This window comes from Pezoporus occidentalis, unplaced genomic scaffold (genome assembly GCF_034315485.1).
Source record: "Pezoporus occidentalis ecotype Australia unplaced genomic scaffold, CSIRO_AGI_Poc_V1 ctg264, whole genome shotgun sequence".
NCBI lineage: Eukaryota > Metazoa > Chordata > Aves > Psittaciformes > Psittacidae > Pezoporus > Pezoporus occidentalis.
Genome location: NW_026914545.1, coordinates 451,504 through 472,427, shown reverse-complemented (window position 1 = coordinate 472,427; position 20,924 = coordinate 451,504). Strand labels below are relative to the sequence as shown.

At 35.2% G+C, this 20,924-nt stretch overlaps 1 protein-coding gene across 7 annotated transcripts in view; it reads right to left on the bottom strand.

Moving 5' to 3' along the window:
* SHOC1 (shortage in chiasmata 1) overlaps window positions 1-20,924 on the bottom strand; it is a 46,322-nt gene that overhangs the window by 11,428 nt on the left and 13,970 nt on the right. For 4 of the 7 annotated variants that reach the window (XM_062624264.1, XM_062624267.1, XM_062624265.1 and 1 more), the window contains 12 exons: window positions 20,350-20,506; window positions 18,949-19,056; window positions 15,459-15,588; window positions 14,411-14,505; window positions 13,113-13,349; window positions 11,461-11,910; window positions 9,006-9,131; window positions 6,848-7,024; window positions 4,448-4,555; window positions 3,554-3,739; window positions 1,883-1,957; window positions 379-448 (listed from right to left, as the gene is read on the bottom strand). In XM_062624264.1, the coding sequence (XP_062480248.1) occupies window positions 379-448; window positions 1,883-1,957; window positions 3,554-3,739; window positions 4,448-4,555; window positions 6,848-7,024; window positions 9,006-9,131; window positions 11,461-11,910; window positions 13,113-13,349; window positions 14,411-14,505; window positions 15,459-15,588; window positions 18,949-19,056; window positions 20,350-20,506 (1,919 nt within the window). The remainder of the gene's footprint in view (window positions 1-378; window positions 449-1,882; window positions 1,958-3,553; window positions 3,740-4,447; window positions 4,556-6,847; window positions 7,025-9,005; window positions 9,132-11,460; window positions 11,911-13,112; window positions 13,350-14,410; window positions 14,506-15,458; window positions 15,589-18,948; window positions 19,057-20,349; window positions 20,507-20,924) is intronic. The other 3 variants (XM_062624266.1, XM_062624271.1, XM_062624270.1) reach the window with 1 other exon arrangement.

Sequence of the window (20,924 nt, the reverse complement as noted above, 5' to 3'; positions counted from 1 at the left end):
AAAAGCTGTACTTGCCTTCCAATTATCTACCTGAAGGATACATATTTTCTTGCAATGTCATAATCTGTCATTATTTCTCTAGTGCCCTCCCCCAACCTTCCTACACATTTTCTTAAGTTTTTCTAAAACATGAAAAACAAAATAAAATGTTAAACCCATGCAATTGCATGTTTTATTGAAGTTCTTCTGAGCCTCACAACTAAGCATTTTACTAGAGTGTTGCCTAAATTCTTCCCTCCGAGAACAGAGTAGATCCCTACTCTGAAATTGTTACTCCAGACTGGAAAGTCCCACGGAAATGAACAAAAGTAACTAAAGTTTCAGTGATGCTAATCCTGACTAAAGACTTTGTTCCCCAAAATCAAGAATTTAACTTACTTGCTTATGATATCTTTACAACTTAAAAGGGTTCTTTTTTTCTCAGAATTCAAATCTGTAGCTTTTAAACCTGCATAAAGAGAACTGAAGCCTTAATCAAACAAATAAGCCTCTGCAGGTATGAATCAGTGCACAGCAGCAAATGTGGGACAACACAGGATATTAAAATCTTATGTGCTACATTTTCTGTCTTGATGAAGTCCTACACAATTTCAGTTGTATTGCTCTGGCTGGTGTAATGATTTAGAAATTTCCGTTTTTGAACCCAAGCAAAAAAGTAACGTAAATAAGTTTCATTTCTCACAAACTCACAACCAATTACTTCATTACCTTAAAATGAAAAAGTAAATGCTAGTGCAAAAGGAAGCATCTTTGCCTCTTTATATTTCTTTATACTTTATGTACACTTTAAGTTTGACTGGAAGATGTAGCCAGAAAGGGATATCTATATAACACAAATACATTTCTTTAGTTAGTTGGATTAAACTGTGTTTGTAACCAAGTCTTAAGATCCTAAAGCAAATAAACCACTTTTCACTAAATATTATTAGTAAAAGCATTGTGAACATGCCTCCTCCCTTTCAAAACATTCTAGAAGACAGGCCTTCTTCTTTTAAAAGCACAGGAAATTTAACCTTATTTTTAAAGGCAAAAGAACAATGTAACACATGACACTGTTGATAAGACGCAAGAAGGAGTTAAAACAATGGATTTAAAACAGCAATATGAACGGAATCAGCGGCTAGTTCTAAATGTAAGTAGAGACTCAAATAACAATCTGCCTAAAACATGTTTGTTTCACCAACTGAATCTCTGACGTTGAACAAGCTTGTAGAAAGTTAATCACTAGTAAAATGACGATGATGATGAAAGTGTTGCTTGTATCAGTGAGGGACTGTGATAATCCCTCAGTGAGAGATACTAGAAACAGTATTTTTTTCCCCTTGAGTTTAACAGATTGCTACAGCTATACTCACATATTTAGCAAATTAGCCAACATGGTCAGCAACAGAGGCTAAGGGAAATAATGATCTGTACCAAACTACTCATTTACAGTTTTATGCTAGGGAGCTCAGTTAAGGCTTCTAAATTCTAATTGCTCTCAACAAGATTACACGGAAGGAAAGTTGTGACCACCAACCAGCTAAAAACAGTGAGACAATATGACCAGGGGATCAGATGCAATTATAATTAGGCAATGGGTTACCCACATCTCCTTTTGTGTTCTGTTAAATAAATCTTTGACTTGAGAGATGAACTATCACTCTCTTGGAACAGGAAAGATCATACCAGCACTCTTAATCAGGGGAAAATAAAATTATAATAAGAAAAAAGCTGATGGAAGAATTATGAAACAGAAAACAGTAGGCAAAGTATATAGAAATGTTCCTGATGAGAGGAAAAGGGAGAAACACCTGCAAAAAGCATACAAACAGGAATGCTGCAGAGCAGACAATAACAACCACTTTTTCTTTGAAAAATACATATAAAAATAATTATTTACCTTCTATTTTAGATAAAGAATGAATGAGGGCATCTTTCTCTCTCTCAGAGTCCATCCTTGTTATGATAAGTATCTGGAAGAAAACAAGTAAAAGAAACTCTAGTAATGTAAAAAAATTGTTCTTTCAGCCTCTATACATCTTTCTTTCTCCTTTGCACAGGAAACACCAGGTTGACTAATCAGGCGGCAAAAATAGAATGGTTTTCCAGAATCAAAATCATAGTATGATAGAATCGCTCAAGTTGGAATGGACTTACAAGGATCCTAGAGTCGAACACATAGGCCTACCTCAAATTAAACCATAGGACTGAAAGCATTGTCCTGATACTCTCCTCAAACTCTGACAGGCTTCATGTCGTGACCACTTCTCTGGGCAGCCTGTTCCACTGACTGACCATCCTCTCAGTGAAGATCCTTTTCCGAATGTCCCATCTGAACCTCCTCTGATGCAGCATCATTCCATTTCCCCATGTCCTATCGATCGTCACCAGGGAGAGGAGATCAGCACCTCCACCTCCACTGCTTCCTATGAGGAAGTTGTACACTGACAGGGTCACCCTTCAGCCCTCTCTTATCCAAGATGAACAAAATTGCCCCTGGGTTGACATTAAGATGACAAAGGTGTCATATGTCTCCTAATACAGCATAATCCTACCATCACAAAGCAAAATGCGTTACTCTTAAGAAGAAAATGATGCTGAAATCTGCTTAGTGGGTCTAATGAAGGACAGAGACCAAGACAATCAACACCATTTCATTTTGGTTGCTTCATTTGCATTTTAAATTCTAAAAGGGTGTACCGTAAGCTGCTATATTTTTCTTCTCAGGGAAATTTAATCAAAAGACATTCAGAGCTCTCAGTGCACAAAAACAAAAGAAGAGAGGTCCAGGGAGTGAAGTACAGAAAGAAGTTTGAATAAATCAAAGTAAGCTTGAAGATTTGTCTTTTTTGGCTGTGTGTTCAGCAGCAAAAATTCTATTCCAAACAGTCAGGGAACTTAAATTATGTATTTTATCCCTTCTGTTTCATTATGTGATAAGTATTCTGTAAATAAACAAGAAATATTCTGCAAGGGAAAACAGTGTTTTGCACTGCATGGTATCACCCAAAGTATTCACATATAATGAAAAAAAATCTTTGGATAACTTGAAACTCTATCGTCCATGCCATAATAAACTATCACTTATGGATATCTGCTTATTATATAATTTTAATGCCAGGAGATTGGCCCGATACATGGGCTAAGTAGAGGTTGTTTGTGCATAACAACACCCATATACTCCATGGTGTGTTCTTTGAGCCACACATGTACAATCCTGAATTTTCATCAAAAGATTGAAGTCTTCAAATAAAAGATTATAATATAATTTTCAGTAAAAGATGTGGTATAACATACTTACCAGGGAAACAAAAGCACCTACAACAAGACAAAAACCCTGGCAATGTTAAAAGTAATGTGCATGCTATTTCAGGTATGCAACAAGGACAAACAGAAACCTGCCCTGCTCCTGATACAGGTCTTCATGTTACCCATATTTAACAGGTACTGTGAGCTGGAAAGCTAGTTATAAGGCTTTCTTACATAAACCAACCCTTGTTGAAGAACAGCTTTATAATTATTCACATAGTTTGGAGCAGTTTTGTTTGCTCAGAGAAATTGTTTACATTGTTAACACTGTGTTTTTCTCCATAACTTTGCATCCAATTTGACATTTGACACTGAAGCTCTGTTATTTTGGGATTTGTTTCATGCTTTTTCTGGCAGCTGTACTGTACAATCTCCAACTGCCTCCAGATGTTATTCAAACAGGATTCTAAGATGTTTTTATAGATATCCTTTGCCTTGGACAAATAACCTGTTAATAAAGCAATAAACTAAGTAACTACAGTGATAAAAGATAATTGCCAAAGTTTGTGTTTAATCTACATATAAATTTTTGTGAAGTTATCTTGAAAAAAAACCCACAACAAACTCCAACAAAATAAACCCTGAAAAACAAACAAAAAACCCCACAAAACCCCTGAACTTCATGGAAGAATACAATTACTGCTAATCAGGCACGTAAGTGGCCTATACAAAACTGCTCTGCTATACCTCCTGTAGTATCTGCTGTATGACCTTAGCCAGAATTATAGACACTGCATACTGTAGCTGCAGACACCAGCAGCTTTTGCTTGTAAACAACAAAGGACCTGACATTTCTGCACATTTCTCAGTTTCCACAGAGATTCCAATAATCTGTCATTTTGATATACACAACAATCCATTCTCTATGTGGAAGTTCACATGAATGTTTCTTAGGCAAATCCACGTAATAACATAAAGACTGCTATATTAGTCATGGACTGAGCATATACATTATTAAGTGCAATCTGCAGTGAATTCATTTCTAATGATGGAAGAGAAATAAGGAAGCAAAGGCAGTAGATTATATTGAATCCACATGGGAGATATCCACACGGGAGGTATGTAGGCAAAGAGTCACAGCTTCCTAACATGAATGATGGACTGCAGAATACACACAAAGCTTTCTGGGTGTCATTATTCATTACTAAAAACAAACCTAGTGCTGTGTTCAAGCCACATGTTAATAGCAGATCTCGACCTGTAACCAGCAGGTGCACCAGAGCAGCATGTCTGAACAACGTGATCTCCTTCTCACCTATTTTACCTTTACAAATAGAAAACACAGGTGTGGTCTATATAAAATTTCACAAATCACACTATACATATGTGACAAATTTAAAAGATCCTGGTATCTCAGGATTTTCATTTAACACATCTAAATAGACATACTTTTGAATGTTTGGATCTGGTGGATCTGATCAAATAATTACTGAACAAGATGCATTAAACAAGAAAAATATTAACTACTGATTATTGGGATCAACATAGCTTTTAATTCAGAAAGTCAAGTGAAGCACTTAGGAAGGAAAGAAATCAAATTATAAATACAGCATACAGAAGAATTAGCTTGAAACAGCATAGAAGACAAAGATCCTGCTGTTATTCTGTATCAAAAGACAGAAAGTGACTGTTCATCTGTCAGTGAATGTGCTGAAACTGAAGGAGTATGTCCAGTTGTTGACACTACTCACCATAAAAACTCAGAGAGGAATACATACCATCTAGAAACAAAGCGAGAGAGTAGGCAATGGCATTTTATGATGAAATAATGGAGCATTTGGCGATATGTGGTGCAGAAAGAAAAAAACACCAGGGGAATAATAATAATCTTCTAATAGATCAGTATCATCATAGTAAGCGATTGCTTTGTATGTTCACTGGGGGATTAATGAGAAAATGTACCAGCATACTCTGGAGTCAAGTAGAATAAGACTGGATATTATGAAACAATTTGAAACCCGGAAGCCGACAGAGGAGTGAAGTAAGTTCCCAGGGAGGTTTTGGAATCTCCTATACAGTTAGAAAAATATTAATTAGGAATAGATTAGATCTTTTAGAATCTTCTTCATTCAAGTCTTGCTGGACCTTCCAGGAAGAAAATTCTTATCTCCTGCTTTAGTTGCAAACAAAATGCAAGACCTCCCTTGTACTTCTCTGTCACTTCAGAAGATAACAGTAGCTAAATCAACCTGCAATAGTTATTTTTGGAAGGGATGTGTAAATTTCATCAGTTCCTCAGAAAACACCCTTAAAAGGAAGGTCAAATAAGTAACTATTTGTCTCATCAGTGTTTCAGCTGCTAAACATTTTCATTGACTTCATTGCTGTAATTTTAGCAACCTAATTTTAGCACAACTAATCTACAAGCAAAGAAGGCCCTGAAGTATTAATAAGCATGGCACTTGGCCCAGCTCTTTAGGCTACATTTACAGCACATTAACTGCATGTGAAAGGATAGCAGTTTTCTTAAACTAGTGTTGAATTAAAATGCAGACTCTTAGATATTTTTTCCTTGATTCTGAGAAGCAGTAGTGGTTCTCTGTGTAATCTTCCCAATAATGTTCTTCTTTCTGTGATTCACTGATACAGATATAGCTACTGAGTTTCTCCCTTATGTTTGTGAAGACGGTGTTAGCTGTTTTCATAAACTCCCTCAAATTAAGAATACCCTGCTGCGCACAGTTTTAATATGGTAATTCTATAAACCACAGCCTGTCATTCTGCAGCACTGTTTGCTTTCTCTCTCATTTGTAATTTCATTAGTTTTCTTTTAAGAAGAATACATTCAGCGTATTTCAAAAGAAAGCAATAAAGTTGAGATAGCTAATGTTTAATCACTTGTGATGTAAAACTTGTCAGGTAGCAGACAGTCTTCTATGTTATCCTAACAACTAATTTCTCAACTGTGAGCAGTACAACTCAAAAAACAATCCAAAAAACCCAACAGCTTTCTAAATCTTCCCCAAACACAGCCTGTATTCTGTTACGAGGCTTTCCTGACCCTCTCTTTATCTATAGCCAAAAATCTTTGTACGGGTTCACGGATCTTGCTGGCTTTTGTTTCCGTTTTTCTGGTTTTATAGTTTTTTTTCACATGCCATGTAGACGAGAAATGACGTCAGAAAGAAACCAAATTCATATGGATTATTTTTCTCCGAATTTCTAAAGTGGTCTTGGCATTTTGCATCATACAGGTGCGACAAACAACAGCTACTAGAAGCAATGAAATAACAAACCACACAGACAGATTTACTTTCAAAATCTACCATGAAAAAGTATTTAAACATTGTTTAATATAGGAGAAATATTTCTAACACATAGCTAAAATATTTAAAAATGAAATTCATTTAGAATACTTCTTGTGTTACAATTTTGAGTTTAGTCAATGTAATGCTGAAGAGCTAGGACATAAAAGTTGAAATAAATTACTCTAACTCTACAAGATAACCTGCTGAAAGTTTTATCATTATCAAATACCTTGAACATTGTGCCACCAATTAAACCTGTATTAGTATTAAAGAAGAAAAAACCTATTATTATTTTCATAAAGACATACCTTCCCTAAAACGGTCACATATTACTTTCTCTTGCTGTTTTAACAAAAATCTTGTATGATCAAATTTAATGGTGTCAAATCTCCAATTTACAGAAGCAAGCATGCTTATATGTGTCAAATCTTCTAGAACAGGAGTGGCTGCTTCTTCCAAAAGGCAGTATGCCTGGCATTGGCTTTCTGTATAGCACAATAAACAAAACATAATAATAAAGTTTGGTTTAATATACTATTCCTGGATACGAACAGTTAAAAGACAGAGCAAAACACAAACAACACTGACTTCCTCATGAACGCTGTAACATTAATAGAAAAAGGGTTGCTCACCAGGGAGCCTCATGGATGGCAGAATTACACTAATCATCACAGCAGGCAGCCATGTTCTTCCATACATTTCATAAAGTGATCAAACTCCATGATGAAAAGTTAGGATTTTCTATTCCTGTGACTCCCACCAAGACTGTAGTATTATTCCACTGTTCTACAGCTTCATCTACTTTGTAGGATAAACTTAAGTCCCTTTATGTCCACTTGTTACTATAAATTCAACTTAAACAGCCCATCCCCTTCCCTGGTATTTAACTTCTAATGTCTTTGTCTAGAAAGGCCAAATAAGCCAACCTGTTAGTCTGTTTGTACTTTCACACTAACAGTTCTTAAAAGCTTCTGGGTGGCTTTTTAAAAATTCTTCCCAAATTACAACTGAGTTTCTTGCTATTGGCATCCACGACAGAGCTGTCAATTGCTGAATGAGCTGAAATGAATGTCCTTTTCCTCAGGCAGGAAGGTGAAATTCTTCCATGCCCTTTTTTAAAATAACAGTGGAGTTGATCACATCAAGAAGATCAGAACTCTGTGACTCTTCATTTTAAAAAAAAACTTACTATTCTTTTTCAAAAATATCTTCAACTGATCTATACAAATTATTTTATTTGACCAGCAGCTGAGTTAACTTCACTTGGTCAATGCACTATTTCATAAGAGCAGTTGATAACTTCATATTTTTAAGCATTTTTTAATAAAAGGTATATTGTTATGTCCAGTTTTTCAGTCTTTATGGAAACAGGTCAGATGCTACAGTATTTTGGATGCCCATTGTACAGTATCATTCGGGCATTCCTGTATTAATGTATCATTTTGTTTTCGAAGTGTATTTCTAATCATGCAACTTCAATGTTCCATTGTTAAGTGAAATGCTTTCGTGAATCCTTCTAAACTCTGCTTTGGCTATAGCTTGTTTTTGATAAAGATTCCTTTCCTTCATGTGCTAGTCCATCATGGTGAAACACGCTATCTCAAGTACTGTAACATGGCATTCAGTCCCAGTAAATATTACTTTTGCAAAATGCTGATTTTGTTTTGACTGTGGAAAAGCTTTGATTTTTTTTTTTTTCCCAGTTGCATTAAAGGAGTCTTGCTTCAAAATCTATTAAAGAAAAAACATAAAGAAAGCTTATAGCTGTTATGTGATACCCATCTCACACGAGAACAGATGAAAATACTGCTCTACTCTTACACTGTTTCTGTGAAAGAGGCTCTCATTAAGCTCACAGTTGGAGTGAATGCATTTCCATTGAAAAGTACTAGGCCTTTCTAGCACTGGGCGTTCTTACAACTGGGGTTGTAAAATAGCTTGGGTAAATATCTTCCAGATTCTTTTTCATCATTTCTACTGCATGACAAAATTGTCTGTGCATATTCTTTGACATAATGTCTTGAAAAGTACAACAGCAAGAGTTCACAGGGTAAGGCTCAGTTGTGTATGAGATAAATCCATACTGGATTACTACCATGTTACAGACATTTCCTACCAAAATGACCACCAATCCCTTCTGTCTCCAATTCTCTCATTTACCCTGTCAGAGAAAAAAATACAGGATAGTAATTTAAGGCTATTGATTGGCACAAAGAGATTTCATGTCTGCTGATCTAGATCACACATAACTCCAAGTCTGTACTATTTAGTTTGCATGCAATTTGGTTTAGTCATAAGACATAAGTCCATAGCCTGTTCTCACACCTGTGTCTAAACAAATATTTCTTTGGAATACTTTCAGTTACAAGCAGCCAAATAATTTCCATATTTGTCTGGCTAGTACTATTTAATATAAAATTCTATTGCAAAGCTGTATAAAATAAAGCATATCCAAAACCAGTATACCTGATGCTTGAATACTGACTGTGATACTGTCCTCATTCTCTTGTTGTTTTTCTTCTATTCTGACAGTCTCACAAACAGAACTGTCCTCTTTGTGAAGATGTGTATGCTGTTCTTCAAGTTCTAGCACTAAATAGTTAAACCACAAGTGAGCATTTATATACAAAATCACAAAACCAGATCAATAAGAAAACTGTTCTATAAATTACTTTACATGCAAAAAATATTTTCAAGTTAAGTAAGCTTCTATGACACATACACTTTCTTTTCACAAACTTCTTTACTGTGTTCATGGGCTCATATAGTATGCAAAAACCGTTGAGACACATTGAGAGATGAGGTCTCCACAGCCCTAAAAGTCAGTCATTATTAGGTTCCTCTTCCTTAGGGCAGGAATAAAGGGCTGGGAAAAATAAGGAGCTGGTACTATAGCTCTGTAATATAGGTCCATAGGAAAGCTCATCTGCCCTTATACATAGAAAAAACATATATGAGATGAAAGATGCTGCTGACTATCAAGAGATCAAACTATAAAAAATATCACAGTGAGTATGATTAGAAAAGGTTAGCTCCTTTAAGTGACCAAAAGAACATCAAAGCTGCAAACGCTTATTGAAAAGAACTTTTTCTCTTGTCATATAGCTATCCTTCACAACTTGTTAGTATTTCCTTCCCTTCTTCCTTAAAAATAGTGATGTATGAGCTACAGCTGCTGACAAGAGAGCTTCCTTTGGCAGCTCTAGCTCTTTATATTTGGGAGGGGTTCTGGCTAAATAGGTGTCTCCTAAATATTGATGATTTTTTCTAGTTAAGAATGTCAGTTTCATCAAACTGATCATACACAGAAGGAAATAAAGAAAACATTTTTTTTTTGCTAGTTGTTAAAAACCTCCTTGAGTTTGAAAAGCTATACGGGGCTCAAAACTGGATCAATGAACTGTTTCTGCTATTTCCTTCTGGTGTATTTTCTAAGCTAAATATTGTGCACAATGGCATCTTTAAAAAATGAGTCAAACAACAAAGACAATAGAAAAAGAGACTTAAAAGCAGTGCTGGCATTTCTTGTTTTCAGTTAAACTCAGAATCACCCTTAATAAAAAACGCAGTTGTTACGAAAGTATAAAATTATTTACATAATTTCTATATTAATGTGGTAAGAACTATACATTTTAACAGGTTCTCTATATACCAGACATAACTCATCTGCAATACTATGGTCCACGTGTAAACATATTCTAAACTGCATTTAACCTAATTAAATCTCCACAAGCCTATTCCCAAATGTAACATGGCTTGTCTTTCAACGCGCTTGGATTTCTTGTTAGGAGATGCAGCTCCAGCCTGAGCTCACTAGATGGCAGCATAAAACATCAGTTCAACTACCTTGCAGTCCTACATTTAAAATCGCGATTATTACTTCTGGGGCCATGGAACTTTTATGCGTGTCTACCGGAATCAGTAACAGATGACTTTTACCAGGAAATAATTTCCTCCATAAGGTTACATAAGCTTGCCATTTATTTAATGCCCCTATCCTCTGATACAAGGTTTTTACGTAACAATTGTAATGTGTTTTTTTTTTTTATGCTGGGATATGTAGCTGAAACACAGACAAAAATTATTGTCAAAATATTGCCACGAAAGTCTAAAAATTGAAAAATAACTTTTCTTTAATACAACTTTATCCTGAAAATACATCACCGTCTCCTGATATTTTGTGTCACAAATATTTTTTAAAACAAACAAGGGATTTCCTCTACTTTTTCCCCCCTCTTCTCTTGCATTTCTGCAGTGCTCAATGCATAATCTGAGATTCTTTCATGAGCATTGTCATCAACAAGAACACGGCTGCCAAAATGTTTTTGTTTTCTCTAAGACCTGTTATGCCTCACTGTTTCAAGGGGTTTGCACCAAGGTAACTGGCTCAGATGGTTCCTTCCAGAGAACTTTAACTCTTTTTCATCGTCTAGGCTATGTTTGTCCCACAAAAGTAAGGGTATTGATAATTACTATTTGATAACTACAATCAAATTGGTAACTACAATTGATAAAATAGTAGTTCTCCAAAGAGAAAAGGAGTAGTTCAAAACACATGGGCATAAGAGATCTTCTGGAGTAAGCACCATTCAGTTATTTTGTCAGAACAGGAATAAACTCATATGCCTATTTTATTAAAACCCACTTCTATCACCAAAAAAAAGACTCTAAAACTCAAAATAAAGCACCCCTCTCAACCAAAATAAACAAACAAAATCCCCAAAATTACCTGTAGGAAAAACCCAAAAGGTAAGATCCTTAGCTGCAAATTCAAATACATTAAAGGTCAGCAAAATGTTACCGTTAACTTCATGAACTTTTCCCCTCCATAAATCTACTAGCATAAATTAGCATCTATTCTAACTGGTATAAGACAGCATAATTAAATGTGGAAAATGGAAGAATAAACTGGTTCACATACCTTTTTCAGGACTACCTACATAATTTTTTTCCTCTCTTCGGGTGAGCATACGTTTAGATCTCAGCATGATAAAGTTGCTGAGATCATAATCATTGTCCCATTTTGTAACAAGTGCACATGATGCAGGCTTTTCACTACTGCATGAGTTGCCTTCTTTAGAAGACACATCTTTACTGCTGACTGACTCAGATGATTTGGGGGTTTTCTTTTCTTGGTTTACGAAATAAATTTCCTCTTCTACCTTATTCTTCTTTATACTTCTTCCAGTAAGCTCTTCCACAGATGTATTCATACTGGGAATCCTGGCAGGTGATGCAGCACCCATATGCCCAGCAAAGTGCTGCTTTTGAGTCTGTGTTGACATGCAAAGATTAATAGCTTTGTCTGACTGATGTTTTTCAGCAGAAAGGAGCTCCTGGCTTGTCATGGAATTCATCTCTTCAAGCCACCCTAAAAAAAAAAAAAAAAAAAAATTTCTTCGATGCAGCGTAATTTATTTTTTTCCGTTTCTTTCTCTTGGTTGAATTTAAATAATTTGGATAATGACAGAGAAAGCATTTTAAAACTTATTTTTTCTGTCTTTCCAGATTATTAGAATCCTCTTCTTGAAAATTTTCACAGATTAGCCCGAAGTAAAAATGTAGTGTTGAAAAATAGAAGGCCAGGCTACTGTTTGGAGAAGTTTTCACCATCTGCATGGTGGTTCTAGGAACTGGGATGAAACACATTTCATTAGGAAGAAAGTTTAAAAAATTCACAGGGTTGGGGGTTGTTTGTTTTGGTTTTTTGTTAGGGTAGTTTTTTTATTTTTTATTTTTTTTTAGTAAGAGCAGAAAACAAGTAAGGAATGCAATTAGTTCCTTCTAAAGAAATGTTTCACTAGAACCACAATTTTTTTTGCATTGCTGCTGCACACTCTTGTATCTAAGCACTTATCTTCATTGGTTTTCATAGCCACAGTAGCTAAACACTTTCCAGTATGTCAAAAGCAGCCAAGTGGAAATGTTCTTCATGAATGGTGCCTATTTGTTTCAAATATATTGTGTTACTGTCAAACCCTGGAGTTCTGCAACCACAACCAGTGCCTTGCAGTCAGGCCATAGTTACACAACAAAATCTAAATAGCTTTTTGCATTTTCTGTTAAAGCTTGGTTATAGGTGTGAATAATGGTCTTCAGTTCATAAGTGGTTTACATTTGAAACCATAGCCAGCATAAAACCCTCCTCTGAATAGCTTCACAAAATAATACTCACTGTAACATGGACACCCTACTGACTTTCTGCAGATAGGATTATATGAATATCTGCTTTATTAAAATATTCCAATGCAAAATTACTATTTGTTAAGACAGTCTCCTGTCTGGAACTATTTTATTAAAAAATAGTATGGCTTGTGGAGGCTACTTTTCATCTCCATGTTAATAGAAAAGGTAACTTTATGTAGTTAAACACTGTTGCTCCTACAATTTGTTCTACATTTGTGAAATTGCAGTACTGTTGCTACTCCGTATTGCTATAACAAGTTTTGTTCTTGAGAACAAGCAATCTTCCATTTCTCTCCCTCTTGGAGGTATGTAACAGTCACTGCACAATTCTCTTTTAAAAGTACCATCTTTGCCTTTTTACCACTTTTGCAAAGAGAAGATACTTACTTTCTATCTGATATGATGTAAATTGTGTGAATGTTTCTACTTTTGCAGGAAACATTGCATTACTGGCATTCATAGTTAATTTTTCCAAAGTTTCTGTGGAGACTGGATTTAAACCCAGATGAAGCCACCAGCCCTCCTCTAGTGAGCTAAGCACTGGTCCTTCTACCTCAACTGGCAGTATTTCCTTCAGTTCTGTAAGCGAATAATGCTGAGATGCAAGTTTATCATCCTGATGCTCTACAAAAAAAAAACAGAAATCAGCATATGAGATTAATAATCTAGAAACATGAAAACAGAATGCTATTTTGGAAATGAAAGTTCCCAAGTACTGATGACTGACCTACTACTTTTTATACTTCCGCTGGTAACTCAATGTCGATTAGCAGACTTGAGAGCAAAGCAGTTAGTGTTATTACAGCAAGTGTGCTTTTAACACACTGAGTGTACGAGTAAGGGGGGGTATTTTTTTTCAGATCTAATAATATGTAGCTGCATTACTAAAGGTACAAATAATCTTGTTTATTAATCTGTGGGTTTACTTGTCATGCTTACATAATCCTTACCCCCCCAAAACATTAACTCAAACAGTAATAAGCCTACCGCACAATGTTTTCAATTATAAATGAATGTACAAATGAATGGGACAATGTAATAATTCAATACAAGTAACTTAATCCTGAGACTTGTAAAATGAAGGCAAATAAAATTAAGTGAAAGAACAGTGATAATGCATACTCTGGTACTGTAAGAAATAACCTGCAGCTTATTTTGGTGTTGTATATTTTGTTTCCAAACATGAACTCTGCTTTTGTCAGGTTATAATATTATTTTCCATTTACAGTACTTTTCTATTGATTGATATATATTCTGAAACATTATTTAAGGAAAAATAGCAGAAAATAGTTTTAACAGATTATTAAATTTCAGTTACCATGGATACTGAATATTATTACTAGTAGTAAGCTGAACACTTACCACAGATATTGAATATTATTACTAGTAGTAAGCTGAACATTTTGATAATGAAATAAAACTCTTACTTCATTCAGATTACCTCCATAGAAGATTACATGACATGCCAACTTCTATGTTGCCATACTGTTAATTTTTTATACGTACTAAAAGAATCATATAATAAAACATCAGAGGGTTACACTAATTGGATAAACTTCAATGTCTCAAAAGATACACTCTGTAATATAACATTATACTGTTTATTGTTTTTTCTCCATGTACACGGAACTCTTCAACATCAATTGGAAATTGATCATCAAATACCAGAAAATAGAAATCCTTACCGACAAGTAAAAGAGAGCTCATATTGTCCCGATACTTCTCTGATTGCCATACCAAAGATTTTAGGTATTTCTTAGAGGGCTCTGTAATCAAAATACTATAAAGAACATAAAACAAGACTTGGAGGTATGAAGTTAGGCATTGTTATCTGTTGAATTTTGATTTATATAAAACTACCCTTTAAGTATCTACTTTCTCTCAAATTTTCAGTTTGTTCATTCGTTCATTCATTCATTCATTCGTTCATTCATTCATTCATTCATTCATTCATTCATTCATTCAGATTTTTTTCTCATCCATACAGAGGGTTACTTCACGCAACACGACAGTGAACAGGAAGGAGTGAGAGGAACCATCAAGGGTGGTTCATGAAGTAAAAGAGCACTGAATGAGAACTCTACCTAGACTGTGGTTCCCAGCCCAAAAGGTTATTTAAATTTTTCATGCGTGAGAAAGAAAGCAAGGCAAAAAATGCAAGCCTTGAAAACAAGATGAAAAGGAAACGATGAAGCAATCCTGACTCCATGTCAGCATGAAAAGTCTTCAATTCCATTGTTGGGAGATATCCCAAAACCACAGACAAATACTTTCCTCCTTTACCTTTTCTGGAGATTTTGTAGGTGATACTTGCTCAACATACATGTTTGCCATATGTATAAATATATGCATATACATATACATACATATGAACATACATACTTTCTGTATACATAAGTGTCTATTGTTGCCTACTCCAAAAAAGAGATTGGATTTTCAGGTTGTTAAGTCTCCCAGGAGAAAGAAGTCTACAGTAATGACTGTCATTTCCCTTTTCAAGCTCCCCTGAAAAGCCACAAATATGGACCATATACTCTGCTCACTCTTTTGTGCAAAACACAAAATACATGCAGCTGTTGCAAAGAACATAACTATTAATTTACAAATAGACTAAACTTATTTTTGCACTAATTTTGAGGAATTATCATTGCAAGATTTCTGACTATTACAACTTTTTTATTTATATGATTATTTACGACTAAATAGAATTTATTACTGTTAAGTTTTCATTACCTGTTACCAGAAGAAGGAATAGGTTCCTCTTGAAGGCCTGTGGCCAGAAAATTAACCCATGATCTTTGTTGTCTGCATGGAGGACTTAAAGGTACTTCCATTTCATCTTTCAGATATGGAACGTATTTAGCTAGAAATTGCACAAAGCACCACAAAAAAACAAATAAAATATCAAAATCACAAAGCTACCTGTGAATGAAGCACACATACTTAGGAATTTTATACTAGTTAAGTTTTGGATTAAAATACAAAATACTTTAATGGGACAATTCACTATTTGAGCTACAAAACCCAAACATTTCAGATTTAATTTCCAGACAGTTTGGGAATAATAATGTGTAGATCATATCGCTTTACTCATTCAGTAATGTTATTTCTGGATACAAACTCTTCCCATGCACAATAATTTTTATTATTAAATCATCAGGTACTACGCCTGAGGTTTTGACATCAAGTGTTCATCCTTTCAAGTGTAGGCCTTCTTAGATAGTTCCCAATAAATTAAGATAATTAGATGGAAGAGAGACTTAAGACAATACTGTGGTGGCTGTAACATTCAGATGAATGGACTCAGGGCCTTCAGAAACAGAGTCAGGATTTTAAAGACAAAACTATTCTTTCAATCAAAATAAGTAGTCATTGTAATTCCAGGGGTGACTACTGAAATGAACTGCAACACCATTTTTTTAAAAGCAGTATACAAACAAATGTGGCATGCTAAAAATTCCCCTGCAAGTCACTTTTCACATCCCTGTCATTAGCCAATCATATTAAATGCAGATATTGTAATGGATTATTGCTTTTTATTCAAGGAATTTGCAACTTCATTGATTTTACATAAAAATTGGTAGTTTACGCAATTACCCTGGCATTCATCTCTCCGTTGTTCTTCTAGCAATATTTCTCATTCAGCTTGACCAGAAAACAGAGGTGATAAAAAATACAGTTCCCCCATGCTCTATGAAAATTAATAGCCAGAAGAATTGTAAGTAAATAAGTGCCTTCATAAGGAAAAACACTTGTAATAAATTCCCTATTCATTCCAACAGGCAGTAAGCAGCTGCAATCATCACACACACATTGTCTGGCCAACTGGCATGCAGTGGATTATGAATTGGCCAACTGGCATGCAGTGGATTATGAATTAGCCACCTGCCCAGCTGCTTGCAGCTGTTCCTTGTCCAACCTAACAAGCAGACTGTAGAGCAGCAAGAGCAGGAAGGATAAAAGACTGTGTTAGAAAGCCAGAGAAGTACAGTAAACACTGGGAATTAAAAAAAAACGAAACAAAAAGAGAGAGGTAAGAAATAAAAGTGGTTACAAAAGAAATAAACAGACTTCCAATCAGTATGATTTCTTTCCCATTTACTCAGAACAAAAAGATTTCTGCTGTGGAATTCAACTTATAAACTTTTTTTTTTCTGTGTTGAAAAACAAATTTAGCACTTTTATTTGAACAGGACAGAAGCTGATCTCAGGACAGGAAAAATTCCTGACATTTCTAAAAAGAAAATTATTATCTTTGAGCAAAACTGTTTGTATTTGTTTTTGTCTGGTTATTTTTGCCTTTGAGGGTGGAACATTCTGACCAGCTACACCAGTTAAACTGTGCCTATACTAAGGGTGCCATTCCCCTTCTCAGGGCATTAATGACTGAGTGAATTCTCCTGTCCCTCAACCTTTTTATCAATAAACACCATAGGTAGCAGGAGAGGAAAGAAAACAATGAAACACTTACAGAAAATGTGATAATTTTATCACTGTTTCTTCCCTGATTGCAAGCAAATATATTTCACTTCTGGTAACTTATAAACAGCAAAATTTATTAGAAGGAGGAGACTGTATAGTCTGCTGAAATTTTACATCCAATTACAAATTACAATTGTCTATTAGCAAACGGTGCCTGATTCAAAGGCATGACTAAGCCAGCAAACTGACAATAAAGATTAATGCCATCACCTTCTTTTAAAAACAATTCAAGATGGTTTGACTACTTACCCAATCCAGAAGACAAATCTGGACAGTATCTTGGCTAAAATCATAATCAGTTTGCTGTTATGGTATACAGGAGGAGTGTCCCAAACAGCTCAGATCTACTTAACATCCTCCTGCTCATCATAAACCTTCGAAGTAAAGAGCTGTCAGACAGCTCACTAGAGTCAGACTACAGTAAATCCTGCTAGGTAAAAATTTCAGATGTAAAATCTAACTTTGTCTTGGTGGGACAACATATGCTAGGCTTGCCTTGAGCTTCTGTATCAGACTCCTTTGAACTGATACGACTGCTTCTACCAAAACCTCACTACAACACTGTATCAGGAGTGTGATGCTATTAGTCTGAAGATGATAGCGATCAGTTCAGTTTAAATCATATTGAAACTAAGACAAGAAAAGGTATCTTGGTCTGGAAAAGACTCAAAATTCCTCAAGAATTTTAGTAACTGCTGAATGGAAAACTATCAAGTGAATATACACTGGAGAATAATATTGCTACTACTCAGTGCAATTATGCATATACTTTTTCCAAGAGAGGATATACATTAGGATGAGAGGCACACGTTTATTCAAGTATTGCCACTCTGCCTAGATCACACCTGTCTGTAAATGTCACACTTTTCTGCATGAAATCAGAGGTGAAAAATACCACTAGCACAGCCATTTTTTGCCTCTCTTAGCCAGCCAACATTAAGCTCTGAGAGCAGTAGGGCTAGCAAGATTATTAATTATTTTGAGAGGTTGCACCTTGAACCCGAAGAAACTTTAACTGAGGTTGAGATACCAAACCTGTTTGCCATTGGTATGCATTGTAACCAGCATCCTGACTGAGTTTTCAAGCTATTAAAGGTGGATACATATAAAGGATTTCCTAATGTCAGCGTAGGAGAAGCCAGGATTCAATGCACGCATTAGCAAACATTCAACACTTCCAGTTTATTACTGTGGAAAACAGCCCTGGTGACTGGTGACTGTGTTTCTTGATCCCACTGCATTACTGAACCATTTGCAAACCCAAACGAATGCACCCGAGTTTTGAACCTCTAGAAGTTACAAACTCAGTACTTTTCCTTGGACTGCCCTCCATCACCCTCTTTTGAAAGCATTTACGTAAGGCTTTAATGAACTTTAAACTGCACTCTTCAACTCTGCAACTTTAATCAATCTGCTTTAACTTGCCTCTGCCCTCTCTGGGTAAATTCTTAGATAAAATAATCTAAGAAGCTGATCAAGTGCAGAAGATACATACATCAATTGCAGCCAAAAGCAACATGAAGGAACTGTAAAGCTGGTTGTGTTTAGCTTTCAAAACTCTTGAAAGCAGTATGGCACTTCTACCTGCTCATAGTACAATTACAAAATAGTAGATTATACAAAGCAAACATTCTTATCTTCCATTTATATGCTGCATGTACTTCCAAGAACAGAATATGGGGACAACCACTTGCAGGATTTATTTTAAATATCACCGCTTGATTTAAGTAACTCTTCCTACCTGACTCACAGAATTCCAATACATTTCTGCTATTACCGGAGCAAACCTCTTGTGGCATGGGATAGTACTCAGAAATTTCTATTTTGTATGCAATTTCTGCTTTGAGATCTGAAAACAGGTATTAAAAGGTGCCATAAATGAATCATTTTTCCTGTCAAAGCATATTTTTCCTTTCAATCTTTTAATTGAGTCTCCATAATACATTATTATGAGAAATCACAGCTATGCTTAGTAATCCTCAGTACCATAGGTGATCAGAGCAGTGGTCAGTCTTGTCTTTTAAAGGTGCAGAAAAAAACCCCACAATATAGTATAGTCACTATCTGAAGTATTAAAAGTTCTTATGACTACAGTAATGTGATTTCTGGAACAAGTAGGCAGCCTAAATGTAGTTTACTAGGAGTCTGTGTATGTAGATTCTCTTGATACTAAAAAGGACTAAAATGGAAAAGAGTAATAGTTTGATGTCTGTGTACAAAATTCTCAGACCTCTGCAGTGATGGCTGGGTCATTCAGCTTGGAATGTGGCATGTGTGTACTAAATGTATCAGAGAAATACACATGAAATTGCTGTGGTCAAATAATACACTTTAAAAGTTTGGTGTCTATCTTCAGTAACAGACTGGATTACTCCAAACTGCTGCCCTATCAGAAACAGAATTCAGCATACAACCTCCACACTCAGAAGCATAAATCATGCTTCCCTGATCTGCTTCAGGCCCACCAAAGAAGTGGTTTTCCTCACTTGCCAAAACCAATGCAAACTGGCCTGTTTTCATAAAAAATAAAAAATCTCAAGCTTTTTTTTTTTTTTTGAACTACACAAAATACTGTCATAGATGTCAATCCAATGGCCAATAATTGTCACTGAAGTTGTAGTTATCTGTAGTCTATAAGCGTTTTGTAACATTTCTTCAATTCCTTTAAAGAAATTACTACTGTCATTTAGACTATTCCTGTTACCCACGGAAATATTTAACTCCAGAAATCTTCTTTTGTGTTTGCAATTACAATGTAATACAAGCAATTTTTAAGGTATGACTATACTGCATATGATCCTTTTAAGCATGTCTCGGAAAGTAAATTTAATTACAGATAAGAAAATAAAACTAATTATATTCATGGTACACTAGATATCATGAATCATGGCTACTGTCACATTTGTTTCCAGGATCACAACATAACTATGGATTGAATAAAATAACAAATAGTTTATTTCCCCTTGGCTACTGTAGCAGACATTTCTAATACTCAGAAATTTGGGTATAGCACAATTCACAGTCTCATACAGAGAAATTCTCTTTTAATGGTCTGTGATGTAACTCCTAAGTGAACTGAATATGAAAGAACTAGATTGTGTTAAATGTGTGCAAATGAAATGAAAATCAGGTCAAGCATCACCTTCTTTGATCACCTTTTTGCACATGTCTTCATCAGCCATACTTTCTGGAGCTAAATTTAACAACTTCCTCAGCTCCAAGTATGATGGAATATTAACAGAATCTGATCTGCCATTGCTGGGTGTGCAGAATTCTAACTCAATAGGCAACATGAAATACTGAAAAATATTAATCACAACAGAATGGTAAATAAATTTTCTTTTATGTTACTATACATTCAAAGCTTTTTTAAAATTCTGAAATAACTTAATTCTAAACCAATCTAACAGCTTTTAAGAAAGAAGTCGTAAGACATTTACACAGCATACACAAAGCTTTGCTCAATACAGAAAAATAGTGTTATAGTATTTCAAATTGAGTCAGTGGAGTCAGACTGGATACAAACTTGAAGTTCCCAATCAAGTAAAATCCTCATTTATTTAATTGAAGTTTTGGCTTTTTTTTTCAGAATTTTGAGAAATTGTCCAAAAAACAGATTTGACTTCTTTTTTTTAAAGAACCCAAGCTAGCCCCCTGAATACCAGAACCTGTCCTGGAACTCTCCCTTTCCCATGGACATACCATGGCTTCCTGCTC